Source organism: Macrotis lagotis, chromosome 1 (assembly GCF_037893015.1).
Source record: "Macrotis lagotis isolate mMagLag1 chromosome 1, bilby.v1.9.chrom.fasta, whole genome shotgun sequence".
Lineage (NCBI taxonomy): Eukaryota > Metazoa > Chordata > Mammalia > Peramelemorphia > Peramelidae > Macrotis > Macrotis lagotis.
In genome coordinates, this window is record NC_133658.1 from 45734256 (window position 1) to 45748773 (window position 14518).

At 40.0% G+C, this 14518-nt stretch overlaps 3 protein-coding genes across 6 annotated transcripts in view; 2 read left to right on the plus strand and 1 right to left on the minus strand.

Moving 5' to 3' along the window:
* The first annotated feature begins 1958 nt into the window (after nt 1–1958).
* On the plus strand, nt 1959–6401 carry LOC141497320 (haptoglobin-like). The gene is made up of 5 exons (XM_074199971.1): nt 1959–2062; nt 3095–3180; nt 3484–3585; nt 4439–4513; nt 5389–6401. The coding sequence occupies exons 1-5, from the start codon at nt 2058–2060 to the stop codon at nt 6162–6164; spliced, it is 1044 nt and encodes a 347-aa protein (XP_074056072.1). The 5' UTR covers nt 1959–2057; the 3' UTR covers nt 6165–6401.
* On the minus strand, nt 5798–14085 carry TXNL4B (thioredoxin like 4B). 4 transcript variants are annotated; one of them, XM_074200000.1, is made up of 4 exons: nt 13822–14085; nt 12122–12254; nt 11328–11479; nt 5798–9899 (listed from the first exon to the last, which is right to left on the minus strand). In XM_074200000.1, the coding sequence occupies exons 2-4, from the start codon at nt 12251–12253 to the stop codon at nt 9734–9736; spliced, it is 450 nt and encodes a 149-aa protein (XP_074056101.1). In that variant the 5' UTR covers nt 12254; nt 13822–14085; the 3' UTR covers nt 5798–9733. The 4 variants fall into 4 exon arrangements, with proteins under 4 accessions (XP_074056101.1, XP_074056095.1, XP_074056086.1 ...); XM_074199994.1 differs by having other exon boundaries at nt 13604–14085; XM_074199985.1 differs by having other exon boundaries at nt 12122–12292; nt 13822–14083.
* Nucleotides 14086–14389: 304 nt separating this feature from the next.
* The window catches only part of DHX38 (DEAH-box helicase 38), a 28500-nt gene continuing 28371 nt past the window's right edge, over nt 14390–14518 (plus strand). Inside the window, exon 1 of the mRNA XM_074200006.1 lies at nt 14390–14516. The gene's annotated coding sequence lies outside the window, so the exon portion shown is untranslated. The remainder of the gene's footprint in view (nt 14517–14518) is intronic.

The window sequence follows — 14518 nt, forward strand, 5'->3', positions numbered from 1 at the left end:
AATTTATACTTCAATTTCTTTCTGTCTGATGCATGCTTTTTTCTTTTATTCTTTGAACTCATAGCATGGTCTTTGTTTCTGGATTCAAATGCAACTTCCATACTCCTGGATGTTTTGGGTAGGCCCTCCTTGATTCTGAGTTAGGTGGTTAAGACTAGACCTTGTCTTCTGCTAGAATTATCTGTCCTCGTCTTCTTCTGTGACTTTAGCTTAGGTTGCTTAGAGGCTGGGTTGAGTGTTGGTCTAGCCCTTTCTCCTTCTATGGATGGGGTCTCTAGGTTGTCCTATACCAGATATCACATCCTATTGATGAGTAGCTCAAAGGTGAAGATCTGAAAGTCCATATTGATGATCATTCCATTGAGAGATGGGTTAGGATTTATTGGGTAGTTGCATTTTGTTGACAGATACTACAGACTGGGGTCGCCTGGTACTGATGGTGCCTTGCTGATACAGGCAGAACCAAAACCAATTTAAAGCCAAGAGACTCCCATAGCAGCCAGATAATTTTCAATATTCCTGTTTCCTATCAATCAGGCCATGGGGTGGAAAAATTCTGGTAAAGGCAAGTAAGAAGGTTGCTTTGCACAGCATACCCCTCACTATGATAAACATAATAATTGTGCAACTCATGGCACCAATCACTTGGTTGATCAGTGTAGTCCTTCTTGATACTAAAGTACTACTACTATCAGTAGTATGCTAGGTACTGGTCAAGACCCATTTCCCTAATAACTGACATCCTAGGAGTCACTCTTCCCTGTTTCCTTCCACAGAGGAGTCCCCTGGATTGACTTGTATTCTGTCAACATGAAGCACTGAGGTTGCCCATATTAGGCATTGGTTGAGCCTTGTTTCCTGCAGGGAGACACAACTGTTCAATTTGTACTTGACTGTTTTCCGGTTGTGTACTTTGCTTTCCATTTATCCCTGTGTCTTTGCTTAGAACTTCTGTAGGAAGATGACTGTCCTCTTAGATAGTGCCATCGATGTACTTTTAGAGTTTGACTGGAGTGTTTGTGGGGATCTAGGCTCTACATACGTCCTAATATATTGCTGTAGTCTCACAATTAAAGTTTGTAATCTATATAGTTCTCTCTACAATATATAAGGTGATATATTACTACTACTACTATGCCATTTCTAAATATTTTAGTTTGCACTTGTATTGAAAGTTATGAAATAATGTTGTGCAGATTTGAGCTCTTCAATGAAAAAATGTGCATCTTGTGAATATGTCTTTTCTTTTGAATTTCCACAATCCATTAGTTGTAGTACTTTGTTTAGAACATAGGTTTTTGATGCACTTTTAAAAAAATCTGATTCATTAAAATAGAATCAGATTTAAACTAATTTTGGGGGCTTCCTAATTGTAAGAGAAATCTCTTTTATAAACTGAAGATTAACTCATCCCTCTACACCAGTATAGAAATTTTTCATTATTACGTTTGAATAGGATTGAGTCTATATTCTAGTATTGAGCCTAAGCCTAAAATTTCCCCTACAGAGCAATCCATAGTGACAATGAATAATATCTTTCACTGATTGATGGATAGAAATTAGTGGTTATAAGGAACAGAGATTTCAATAGGAAGTAAATGAAATGAATCTGAAAGAAGCACTTTCTATAAACTTCACCTAAGGAAGAATGCAGCAGGTTCTCAAAGGGTCAGTAATAATTGAGAAATCTTCTAGTTTTGAAAATGATAGAAACAAACATAGATTGTGCCCCAGAAAGTCTCTTCCCAGCCTTCTCAAGAGCTGATTCCGAGAATCTTTCTGGCAGAGACTTAGGGGCATGGAGCTGCCAAGTCTATGAACTACCAGGAAAAAAAAAGTAAGGGCAATTGAAATATGATGCAAGACCATAACTCTTCTCCCCCCCCCGCCATGTTTGTGGTTTTGCTATTGGAAAATACCAATGGTTTCAACAAGGCCAAGGCCATGTAGTTGCTGTAATTGCAAAACTGAAAGGGGGTTGGGTGCAGCAAAGGAAGGATAAAAGGATCACAGCCACCTCTTTCACATCACTCTTCTAGATACAACACAGACCCAAGATGAGGTAAGTGTTTCTGCTCCTCTTTACTTTTCTCCCTTTTTCTTTCTTTTTTCCCATTTTTCTTCTTGCTAAGGCACTGAGCATGGAAGTAGACTTCAATTGTCGTGCCCCTCCTGCTCCCCATTTCCCCCATGCAAACAGGACAAATGAACTATGTATTGGTTGAAAGATTTGGAATCTCTCATCCTGTTCAGTCTTTTGTATCATAAATTGAGTTCCAGAACCAGAGGATAAAAGCCACCATTTGGTGGCTTTCCTAAGGGAAAACAGTATAAGGAAAGGGTTCATTTTCCTTAGTCACTGGTTTCCATTTATTAAGGGTTGTCAGGAAATTTGCACTAATATACCTCCTTAAATTTGATCTAGGTTCAGAAATATCTCTGCATGCCAGTCTGGATGGTATCGGGGGAATAGGCAAGATAGGAGATAATGGGAGTTTTCTTTTATTTCCTTACCTACAAAATGTTATATTGGATAGATAGCTGATAGTTAACAGAAAGGTCTAGGTTCAAGTCCATCCTTTGCCACATATTGATTGCATGGCCACATTGGATATGAAACCTTAGGCAGGTACTTCTCAGTGCTTGAGCAACTCTCTTGAGACTAAAGTTGCAGAGCTGGCCCCAATTGGTAGAGGAGCTTCTTATACTAATGAAATGGCAGGTTTGGTTAAAAAAAAGTGGGAATAGTTCTCACTTCATAGGTTGTTGTAAAACTGATGATGCATGACAAGTGCTTCAGAAACCTGACAAATGCCAGTAATTTTTTTACTGGCATTTGGGTCCAAGGACCCTGTTAAAGAGGATCAACTTTTTACCCAGAGGAAAGAAAGATCCTTGGGAGTAGGGTTTCTATTAAAGAGTGCCTAGCACATTTACAGAAGGCACTTATCAAATGCTTGTTGAACTGAATTGGTCCTAGAAATTCTCTTTTCCCTCTCAGATTGCTTCATGCCATGTGCCCATGTTTGTTTGGGCTTATCCCTTGGGAACAGGAAAGACTGGAACTGCCATTTAGCCCATTTTCTTCCCACAGGATTCTGTTTACTGTCGTTGTCCTCCTGCTCTGTGGATTGCTGTCTGCAGATGCCCAAAGTGAAAATGATGTCACAGACATGGAAGGTAGGTGTGCATGATATGAGGGTTGGGAGGATGGTGAAGAGCAGAAATAAGATAGGTAGTCCTTAGCCTTGCTACTCCCTCCTTTGTAGCCTTGACAGAGCCGAGTCCTATTAGGATCTTGGTGAATCTGCAATCCTAGGGAATCTTCCTTTCAATCTTCCTTTCCCCTTGCATGCTGGGGCAAGTATATCTCATCAAAGTATTAGGGACTTCACCATTTAGTGACTATTTTATGCTTTTGAGTGGCAAGTGGGGCCTCTTTGTTTTTTTCTCAATCTGATTTGTTTTAACCTCTCCTTATAGACGACCTCTGTCCAAGACCTCCTCCTATTGAAAATGGCTATGTTGAGCATGCAGTCCGCTACAAGTGTGCTAAGTTCTACAGATTGAAAAGTGAAGGAGATGGTAAGACCTGAATGACTTACTTTATATATTCTTCAGAAGTGAAATCAAGCCAGTGATCCAGAGTCAAATTTCCAGAAGTCCATGACTTTCATGAGTTCTACCAGTGTAATTTTGATAAAGTTATAACTTCTCCCATTTCTTCAAATGGAGATAATACCTATTCTGTTATAGGATTGTTGTGAGGATCTAATGAGGTCATGTATACAAGTGTCTTACTGTTTAAAATTTCTGTCACATCTGATGCATTTGTCATTCTTTAGCAGAGTTCTTAATTTGGAGTCTGTGAACTTAATTTTTTTAGGATAACTTTTCCAGAAGAAGGGTGGCTAGGTGGCGCAGTGGATAGAGCACTGGCCCTGGAGTCAGGAGTACCTGAGTTCAAATCTGGCCTCAGACACTTCATAATTACCTAGCTGTGTGGCCTTGGGCAAGCCACTTAACCCCATTGCCTTGCAAAAACCTTAAAAAAACCCCAAACCAAAAAAAAAAAACCCAAACCAAAAACTTTTCCAGAATGTTTCCTTTGTGATCTCTTAAAAAAAAAAATTTAAAAATTTCAGACTGCCTCCAATGTGAGTCATGACACAAATGAAGAACCCTTGCTCAGTTACTAGACTGTAAACTCTTTTGAGAAATTATTCCTTATTTTATCTTTATATTCTCAGAACCTTTCACATAATAAGCACTCAAATAGTTTGTTGAATATATTTGCCAGTGAATAGAACCTAGCAAAATTATTTTTTTTTTTCTGTATCTGGGGTTTATCTGTGTACATTTTTCTCAGTTTTAGTAGCTCTGTTTCAGAATTGTTTGGTTTCAATCTTATTTGGCACTTTTTCTTATTTTTCCTCAGGCCTCTACACCTTAAATAAGGAGAAACAGTGGACTAATAAGGATGTTGGTGAAAAATTACCTACATGTGAAGCAGGTAGGCACCAGAAACTGAGAGTAAAGCATACAGAAAGGGAAGCAAATAGGGTGAGATGGATCAAAGGTTAGGTCATACACCTGTTCCAAAGCTGGATCTCAACTGTACTCAAGAGAAAGGGAATTTGAAGTTCTCAGAAAAAGAATGTTATTTGTAGCCAAATAAGAGACTGTCAAACTAGTAGAGAACTGAGAAGTTATCTAATGATAAAGTTGGGACAGTATTGACATCTGATCAAAATAATTTAGGGCTGAAGTATAGGGATTCAAATTAGTCAAATATGAACTACTTGACATCAAGGCCTTTTGCTTCTTTATCACTTGGATTTATTTAGCACAGTATCTTACATATAAGAAATAAGCAATTAAGACTTGTTACCCAACAGGTAAAAATGTTAAGTCTTTTGTATCATAAATTGAGTTCCAGAACCGGAGGATAAAAGACAATTTAGAAAGAAAAATTTAAGGGAAGCCATGAATCAATCAAGGAAATATCTCAATAAAGATAAAGATTAGCTATGGACTTTAATTTTTTCGTGGCAGAAATTTCTTAGGTGATCAAGGAGCTGCTCCACCAATTTGCCATCTTTCTAGGTAGAATACAGTCCATCTATGAGATAAGTGTGTCACTAAAATCAGTCCTGACCAAGGCTTCTATGAAACCTTCTATCCCAGGTAGAACTCTTTCAGATGAACCCCAAGGGACTATCCAAATGGATGTGATAATGAATTTTGTTTAAATAAAGCAGTCACTGGCTAGGGCTTGAACAACTATCTTGTACAAATATTTTCATTATAATGGCATTTGAATTCTGATAACAATTTGGGATTCCCTTTCATCTTGCTGCCTTTCTTTTTTATTCTCTTTCCTATCAGTATGTGGAAAACCTGTGAATCCAGCCAAACCAGTACAGCGGATCATTGGGGGCTCATTAGATGCCAAAGGGAGTTTTCCCTGGCAAGGTCACATGGTATCTCAGAAAAATCTCAGTAGTGGAGCTACCTTGATTAATGATCAATGGTTGCTAACCACAGCTAAAAACCTCTTCCTGAGTCATGATAAAAATGCCACTCTTGAAGACATCACACCTACCTTGAAGCTTTTCCTGGGGAAGAAGCGTGTGGACATTGATCGTGTGATTTTACACCCTAGGCATACTACGGTGGACATTGGACTTATCAAACTTAAAAGTAAAGTACTTGTTAATGAGAAGGTGATGCCTATTTGCTTACCCCAGAAAGACTATGTACAAGTGGGGCGTGTAGGTTACGTGTCTGGTTGGGGAAGAAATGCCAATTTTGCTTTTACTCAACATCTGAAGTATGTCATGCTACCTGTGGCTGACAATGACAAGTGCATAGAACACTATGAAAACAGCACCGATCCAGAGAAGAAGAGAGACAGGAGTCCCGTTGGAGTCCAGCCCATTTTGAATGAACATACATTCTGTGCTGGAATGACCCAATTCAATGAAGACACTTGCTATGGTGATGCTGGCAGTGCCTTTGCTATTCATGATGAGGCTGACGATACCTGGTATGCAGCAGGGATTCTGTCCTTTGACAAAAGCTGTGCAGTGGCTGAATATGGTGTCTACGTCAAAGTGCCTTCCATCCTGGACTGGATCCGAGAGACAATAGCCACTAACTAAACACCAGGGAAGCAGGCTGGAAATGTGTGTGTGTGTGTGTGTGTGTGTGTGTGTGTGTGTGTGTGTGTGTGTGTATGTATTTTCCCCTCTGTAACAGCTCAAAGCTTGTAATGAGTTATACAAGATGGTAAGATTTCACATAGGGGTAGACAAGTTGGATGTCAAACAAAATATCTGTAAATTAGTGAGAACTAGCCCAGCTAAGTATGAACAATAAAGTGTTCTCTTTTGAATATACTCGCATGCTCTTCTTCTTAAGTCTCGGTCTATTAGTCATTCTCATATGAACAATTTTGGGCAGACTTCTGGGCTATGGTCCATTGGGGAAGCAGGCAAAAAAATGGAAAATTATGCAAATGGAAGAACCATTGGCAAATAAGAACTCTCCCCATGAAAAAAAAATTGAAGTCCTATTAGAAAATCCTTGGGTCAAGGGACCCATTTACTAGAAGGAATTTAATTTAGACAGAGAAAATGTTTCTTTCATTTAGATTTGGGCTTTTAGCACTTTATTGAATTCAAGGCAGCAAGGTTTAATGGCAAAAAACTGGAATAGTCTAGATTCTATTACCAGGCATTCTAGGAGCTAGCTATATAACCTTAGGCATGTTGACAAATTTTTCTGATCCTCAGTTTCTTCATCTGCAACTCAATTAAACAAGCATTTGTTAAATATCTACTATGTATCAGGCCCGGGAAATATGAAGAAAAAAATGAAATACCTGCCTTCAAGGAATTTATATTCTACTTGGGGGAAACAACATGCACACATCACTTAATGATCGGAGGAATCAGGAAAGAAACCATATGGGAGATCTTGAACTGAGCTGTGTCTTGAATGGGAAAGCATCCCAGGCATGGGCAATAGCTTGTTCAGAGGCAAACAGGTGACAGACTGAATAGGCCAGTTTGTCTGGAACAAAGAAAAAAGGTGAGTCATGTGAAACTGGTCTGGAAAGATAGGTTGGAGCCAAGGTTTTAAATGCCAAAGAGGAGTCTGTTTTTTACACTAGAAAGCAATAGGGAACTTCCAAAACATTCTCAGCAGGGATCTATGCTTTAGGGAGCTAGACTGGAAAAGAACAAGAGTCCCTGTCAAACATGATGAGAACCTGTTTCTTGGAAATGTCTGGTTAGAGATGAGGGGAAGGTTAGTGAGATGTTTTGGAGTTAGAATCAACAGAGAAGAAATAGTTAAAGATGACATTTACTGTTGGGAATCTGGGTAACTCGAAGGATAGTGGTATTCTTGAAGTTACAGGGAAATTTTGAAGAGGGTGGGCTTTAATAAAGAAGACACAATTCTATTTTGTGCATGTTGAGATTAATGCCTATGGAACACCCAGATGGAAAGGCCTAGTAAGAAGCTAGTGATGTAGGACTGGAACTCAGGAGAAATATAAAAGCAAGATATGTAGATTTAGGAGTTATCTGCATAGAGATTCTAATTGAAGTAAAGGAAAAAAATGAGATCACTAAGAGAAAAGGTATACAGAGAGACAAAAGGACCCAGGTCAGAGCCTTGTGGCACAGTCACAAGGACTTAAAAAAAAGCCAAGGAACTACTGGGGTGATGATGTAGCAAACAATTTATCAGAGAGGAATAGAAAGAAGCCAAAAAGACAGTAGTGCTTGAAAATTATCAAATGCTGTATTCAAGTATGAGGACTAATAGAGAGTCACTAGACTTAGCAATTAAAAGATCACCAGCAAGAAGTAAATGCTTAATAAATGTTGACCTTCTGGCAACACTGAGAGGGAAGTTTCAATCAAATGATGGATTAGAAAGCTCCATTACATGGGGCTGAAAAGTATGTGGAATGTGAGATATAGACAGTTTCTTCTATGAGTCTGGTGTTTGGGGAAGATTGTTATGACAATAACTTATAAAATGAAGCAGCAGTTTAATACTGACCCAAGTTCTCTTACAATTCCAGCCTCAGATAGGTTGGAAGAAGAGAGGAAGAACTCTTTCAAATAAAGACACTCAGTCTTTAGGTCACAGACAGTCCAACATTACCACTTGTCTAATCCTATCTCCCCCTTGAAATCAGACTCTCCTTTCTCAAGGATAATCCCCTACCATAAGACACTATTCAGGGCCCATTTTGTTTCCCTATTAAATTCCCTTCACATATATGTGATTATATATGTGTGCACATGCACACACAATCATATATATATATCTGATATACTCACATTGTTGTTGAATAACTTTCAAAAGCTTGTGGAGTAAAAGCCAGCAGGAAATAATTAGTTTATTTTATTGGCTATCATCCATTCAGTATTCCAAAGAAAAATATTACGGACAGCTACTATTTACTATATTTAGACAGGTGGCATAATAGAAATGGTTTTGGAGCAAGAAAGAAGTTGAATCTTGACTCTACAAAACTGGCTGTGTGACCCTAGGTGAATCACTTAAATTTCCAGTCCTCTAGGCAACACCTGAATAGCTTGAGAGTTGCAAAGAAAGTGCCACCTGAATTGGGAAGGGTAATTTCCTCATCTTGGAGTTTCATTTATCAATGAAATCACAATGTCAAATGAAAGTTTATTCCATATTCTACTATGTAGGCACTCAATTAAGAGAGAACTAAATATGGAAGTTAGGACTCCAAAGAAGCCCTCCAAAATTTTGCAAGAAAAATCTGTCTAGGATGATGATCCTTGTATAATGGAGGTATGGGATCTATCACGGAGGCCTGCAAGAATAAGAGATCTCAGAAGTCCAGAGGTCAATGGAATAAATTCCCTGATGCCATTACTAAATCAATTCAACTTCTTGAGTTATGAGGGGTAAATGAGGTATGGAATACTGAGAGTCTGAGCCTCCAGCTACCATAAGAACTACCACCTCATCCAGACTGGTACAAATAATAATTAGCACTGTTGCAGAAATTGATAAAGATTTCAAGCAATTAAAACACAAGACTTGATAATAAAATTTTCCTATCATGGATGAGACTTACTTCTTCTCTCCCTATGTTGGAAGAGGGAAGTAATTATATAAGGATCTAGTTTCATTAGGGACTTAAAAAAAAAGCCAAGGAACTACAGATGACCAGAAAAATGAAAGTTTCCTTTCCTCTAGAGGAGAAAGCAACTTACCATTTTTTTCTTTCATCTAATAAGCATAATTCAATCTGAAATTGATTAGCTCCATGTTAAAGATGATCCCACATTCATTTGGGGGAAATGACAAATTAGATCAGTAATATTCTCCTAATGAGAGAGAAAAGGCAAGTGGGTGGAAGTAATGGGGCGTGGAGTTAGTAATTAAGTCAGAATCTAAGACTGATACTTTTAGCACAATTTACCAAATGTATGTAGATAGTAGAAAATTAGGGGTCCAAAGTATCCCTAAATATCAAAGAATTTCAATACAATTTCTTAATCAGGGGTCTGACATCATTTTAAAATTTGATAAAATTTAAACCTCTTCTACCCACCTCCCCTTACTGGTGAGTGATCTCTTCAGGAAAACAGGGTCACAAAACAACAGTATATTTGGTTATATGTGCAGTTTCAATTGTATTTCTCTCTTCACTTTGGTTCGAGTTGATGTTTTAAATGCCTTGATAAAGAAGGTCATATTTAGGAATGTTCTTGGGATCAATTGGACTTTGGACAATAAGTTTTCCCCGCATTGCTCCTCGATATATTACTTCAACCAAGTCTATGAAGTCCTGTTTAGTTTTGAAACTTCCCACAAACTTAGTGTGATCTGGAGACCTAAAGGAAATAGTGAAAGAAGGAAAGAACCCCATTTAGAAGTGTTTTAAATCAACTTATTGAAAACTTTCTCAAAAATTAAAACAACAAACTACTATCAGGGAGATTTTATACACAAGAAGCTCAATGTTGGTCTCACTACAAAGCCATAGTGTGGCTTTGAATAAAATCTTGCCACAGCATTTTGTTTTGAAAGATTTAACTCAAAGTCTGATGCAAAAGATAATCAATCTCAAAATTTTCTAAGTTACATTTCATTGTCATAAATACTTACTATCTAAATAAGAGCATGGGTAAGCAGAAATGATCCCTAAGGACTAGGAGCTATGTTTTTTAAAATACTCAACACCAACATAGGTAACTCAATTGCGGCAACAGTCAATGATACTGTCTACAGAGATAAAGAACTGGAAATAAAGAAAGAATTTGCATTCTGTGTTAAGAAACACAGGTATCAGTTTTGTACTAAGGAAGGACAATTAAGTTATAAAATAAGGTGTACTACATTCTATTGTAAACAGAATTTATAGGTCCTAGAAATTTAAAAATAAGTGACATATTTTAGATTAAAGAATTTCTTAATACCTTTTTTTTTAGTTTTTTGCAAGGCAAATGGGGTTAAGTGACTTGCCCAAGGCCACACGGCTAGGTAATTATTAACTGTCTGAGCCTGAATTTGAACTTAGGAACCCTGAGTCCAGGGCCGGTGCTCTATCCACTGCGCCACCTAGCCGCCCCTCAATACAAACTTGGAAGAGTTACTTTTTATCAATACGATTCAAAAATTTGACAGTATTTTACAAATCATTCTGTTCCTCTATGCTGAAATGTAACCAACTTAATCAGAGACATTTACCAATGACACTCAGGAAAATTGCTGCTTCTCATGAAAGTGTCAAATTATATCTTTTGAAAGTGTTCTTATCACTTTCAAGGGAAAATATATTTATATTTTTTATCAAAAAAATTTATAAAAAACTGGGGGCAGCTAGGTGGCGCAGTGGATAGAGCACTGGCCCTAGAGTCAGGACCTGAGTTCAAATACAGCCTCCGACACTCAGTAATTGCCTAGCCGTGTGAACCTGGGCAAGTCCCTTAACCTCAATGCCTTAAATAAAATAAAAAAATAATTATTAAAAACTAATTTTTTTTATAAAAATGTAAATACTGTATTAGTACATTTTCAGTAATATATTATTTCTCTGTGAAATGCTTAGGAGACAAGCTAAGGTTTTTAGGAAAGAATTTAAGTTCTTATTTAAAATGAGGAAATTTAGCAAAAGGACACTAACTGGGGAAAACAATTCTCAGATTTCATGATTTCAAGATTGTTAAGTGACAAAAATCATGCATAAATCAAACAATAAAATGTTTTAATTATGCAAATTTCTAAGATTATATCAGCAAAGAAATGTCAACTTCACTTACCCATAATCCACTTTCATATGCTGCCCATTGAAGAAAAAGACAGTAGATGGAATATAGCTGATGTCAAAATACTGAGTGTAAATAGGTGTTTGGTCCACATCTACCAGATATATCACAGCCATTTTACTTAAGTCATGGGAAGTCTTAGCAAGCTGTGAAATTGGAAAAAAAAATAGAGGAAGAAGCTAGTTGTTCTCTGGAATGTGTTTCTGAGTAATATGATAAGAAAACATCGGACCAACAGTTAGGAAAGTTCAGTTCTGATCTTATGCTACATTAGGCACATCCTTTAAGCCTTCTTTGGGAAGTCTTCTATGAAGCTATTCACACACATTCCTTTTTATCAAGAGCAGTTGGTGTAAAGTAGATAGTGTACTAGGCCAGGAGTCAAGGTGATCTGAGTTCAAATTTGACCTCAGAAACTTACTGGCTGTGTGATCCTGAGGGTTGTTTTGAGGATCAACTGAGATAATATTTGTTAAAAAGCACTTGTGCATAAGTTGATGCCAAATTATTTCAACCATTTCATTCATCCAACCGATTTCTCTTCCTGTCTTACAATTTATACAGCTGATAGTGACAACATAAATAGCAAAACCAAACTGAAACCCTCTTCCCCTTTCCCCAGGCCTCTATTTCAGGTGTTTTGTGAGGCCCTACCCAAAATGATGAAAAATGAGTCCATTGTGTCAATATGGTGAGGGCTGCAAACAATTATCTGGCTCACATCTCTCTGGGCACTAACTTCATTACAACCACTTTGTTATGAAAAATTCTGTGTAAAGCATACTTACGATGTCATCTATCTGCAGACAGACAGGATCTTCATCTCTTCCAAATCTGAGAACCAAAACCTTTTCTGCAGTACTTTTTATTGCTTGGTCCACTTCTTTTTTGGATGTAAGCTTGGGCAGCAGGAGACTCATCCTGAACCAATCCAAATGTTACTTTTCTCACTACCAGACCTAAAATAAAGCCACCCATCATCAGCACTGAAGGACAGTGAGCTCAAAAGTACATCAACAGGGGTGGCTAGGTGGCGCAGTGGATAGAGTACCAGTTCTGGAGTCAGGAGTACCTGGGTTCAAATCTGGCCTCAGACACTTAATAATTACCTAGCGGTATGGCTTTGGGCAAGCCACTTAACCCCATTTGCCTTGCAAAAATTTAAACAAAATAAAAAAAAAAGTACATCAACAGGAATGCCTTTACTTGTTTTAAGTCTGAGAATAACAGTTGTCATAAAAGGACTCACATCCTTTCCCTCAAACCATATCAAACTGACCTATCAAAAATGTCTGAGGAGAGGGTGGCTAGGTGGTGCAGTGGATAGAGCACTGGCCCTGGAGTCAGGAGAACCTGAGTTCAAATCTGGACTCAGACTCTTACCTAGCTGTGTGGTCTTGGGCAAGTCACTTAACCCCATTGCCTTGCAAAAGCCTTAAAAAAAAAGAGAAGAAAAAAGAAAACTGTCTGAGGAAACCCTAGACTCAAATCCATCTAATTCAAAGCCCTGACAACCTATCCTTGTCACCTCCCTTCACAAAGAAAAGTTTTCATAAAAGCACAGGGCTATTTGTGTAAATAAAAACAACCTCTATTGATATAACAAAGTACTTTCCTGATCTTATAAATTATTAACTGAAATAATGGCAGCTTAGTAGCCTGGAGAGAAATGAATCAATCAATAAACACTTATCGGCTGTGTGCCAGTCCCTGTGCTAAGCACAGCTCTAGTTTTACCTTTGGCTGTATTTCTTTCTGACTTTGAGCAAACGAAGCAGGTTCTTCCTTTTTTTTTTTTTAGGTTCGAGTTGAATTTGAACTCAGGTCCTCCTGACTCCAGGGCCACCTAGCAACTCCAGGGTTCCTCCTTTCTATACAACCTTGGGCTAGATAATCTCTAAGATGTGATATGCCAAATGCTAAAAGAATGACTGCAAAATAGGGAAGTGAGGGACGGCTAGGTGGCATAGTGGATAAAGCCAGGGCCTGGACTCGGGAGACCTGGGTTCAAATCCCGTCTCAGACACTTAGTACCTAGCTGTGTGGCCTTGGGCAAGTCACTTAACCCCATTGCCTTGCAAAATCTAATTCAAAAAAGCAAACAAAAATAGAGAAGTGAAAGGTGGATGGTTTGCCTAAGGCAGCCTTCAACTTGATCCATTCCTTCATTCCCTAAAGGTCTGCCCAAAGCCTCGCAAACCTCCTAGGGGATATTTAAAAATAAAAGCCCATGCACAACATTCATCTCCTCACGCAGATAGGTCACGTACACTTGTGCCTCTCTGTACTTCGAGAAGCTTCTCAGCCAGGCAGGCGGGCCCGGCCGCGCCTCCAGGCGACGCAATTAGCCATCTATTCAGTCTTCCTAAGGGCGGGGGAGGTGGCGGCGAAGGCGGCGGGCACGGCGGGCACGGCTGCCCCCGCGCGGGGCTTGCGGGCCTGGAGGCGGAAGGGGCACGGCGCTGTCACCCGCGTCTCCCTCACCCACCATTTTACAGCTGGAGGAGGCGGGGGCCGGCGGGGCCGCCTCGGGGCCTGCTTCCCGCCCGGTCAGCCCCGACTCCGAGCCCCGCTCGAGCCCCCTCGCACGCCAGCAGCGCCCGGGCTCCGCCGGCACCGGCCCGCGCCGACACAGGCTGCTTAGTAACCCCGCAAAAAACAAATTCTTGGGGATGAGGAAGCGGAAGGACTAGTTTTGTTTCCCGCGCATGCGCGAACACGCAGCTTCCACCGCCAGTTTCCTGGTGGGCGCGCGCTGCGCGCTCAACCGCCGGAAGACACTATCCTCTTGTTCTTCTTCCGGTGCAACCGGAAGTTCCCGAACTTTGAAGCGCTTCCGCCTGCATTCACCAATCCTCGGCCCCTCAGCTCTGACGGAAGCTCCCAGGCCTCCCGCGCCTCTGAGTATGGGGACGTGTGATTGGCTGTCGGGGACAGCCGGAAGTCCCTGTGATTGGGGCGCCCCGAGAGGCCGCTCTAGGCTGCCTCCTCGAGGAGGCTCTACTTCGGCTCGATGGTTCGCGGCCGCTCTCTATGGTGCGGGCGGTCGGATAGAGCGCCCGCCGCGGGGTCTTGTGGGACGGGAATGGCGGCCTTCGGGACATTTCGTGCGGCTGGGCTCTGAGACGACGAATGCGGGGCGAGTAGGAGAGCCGAGCCTGCGTCCGCGCGGCCGGCGGCCTGGT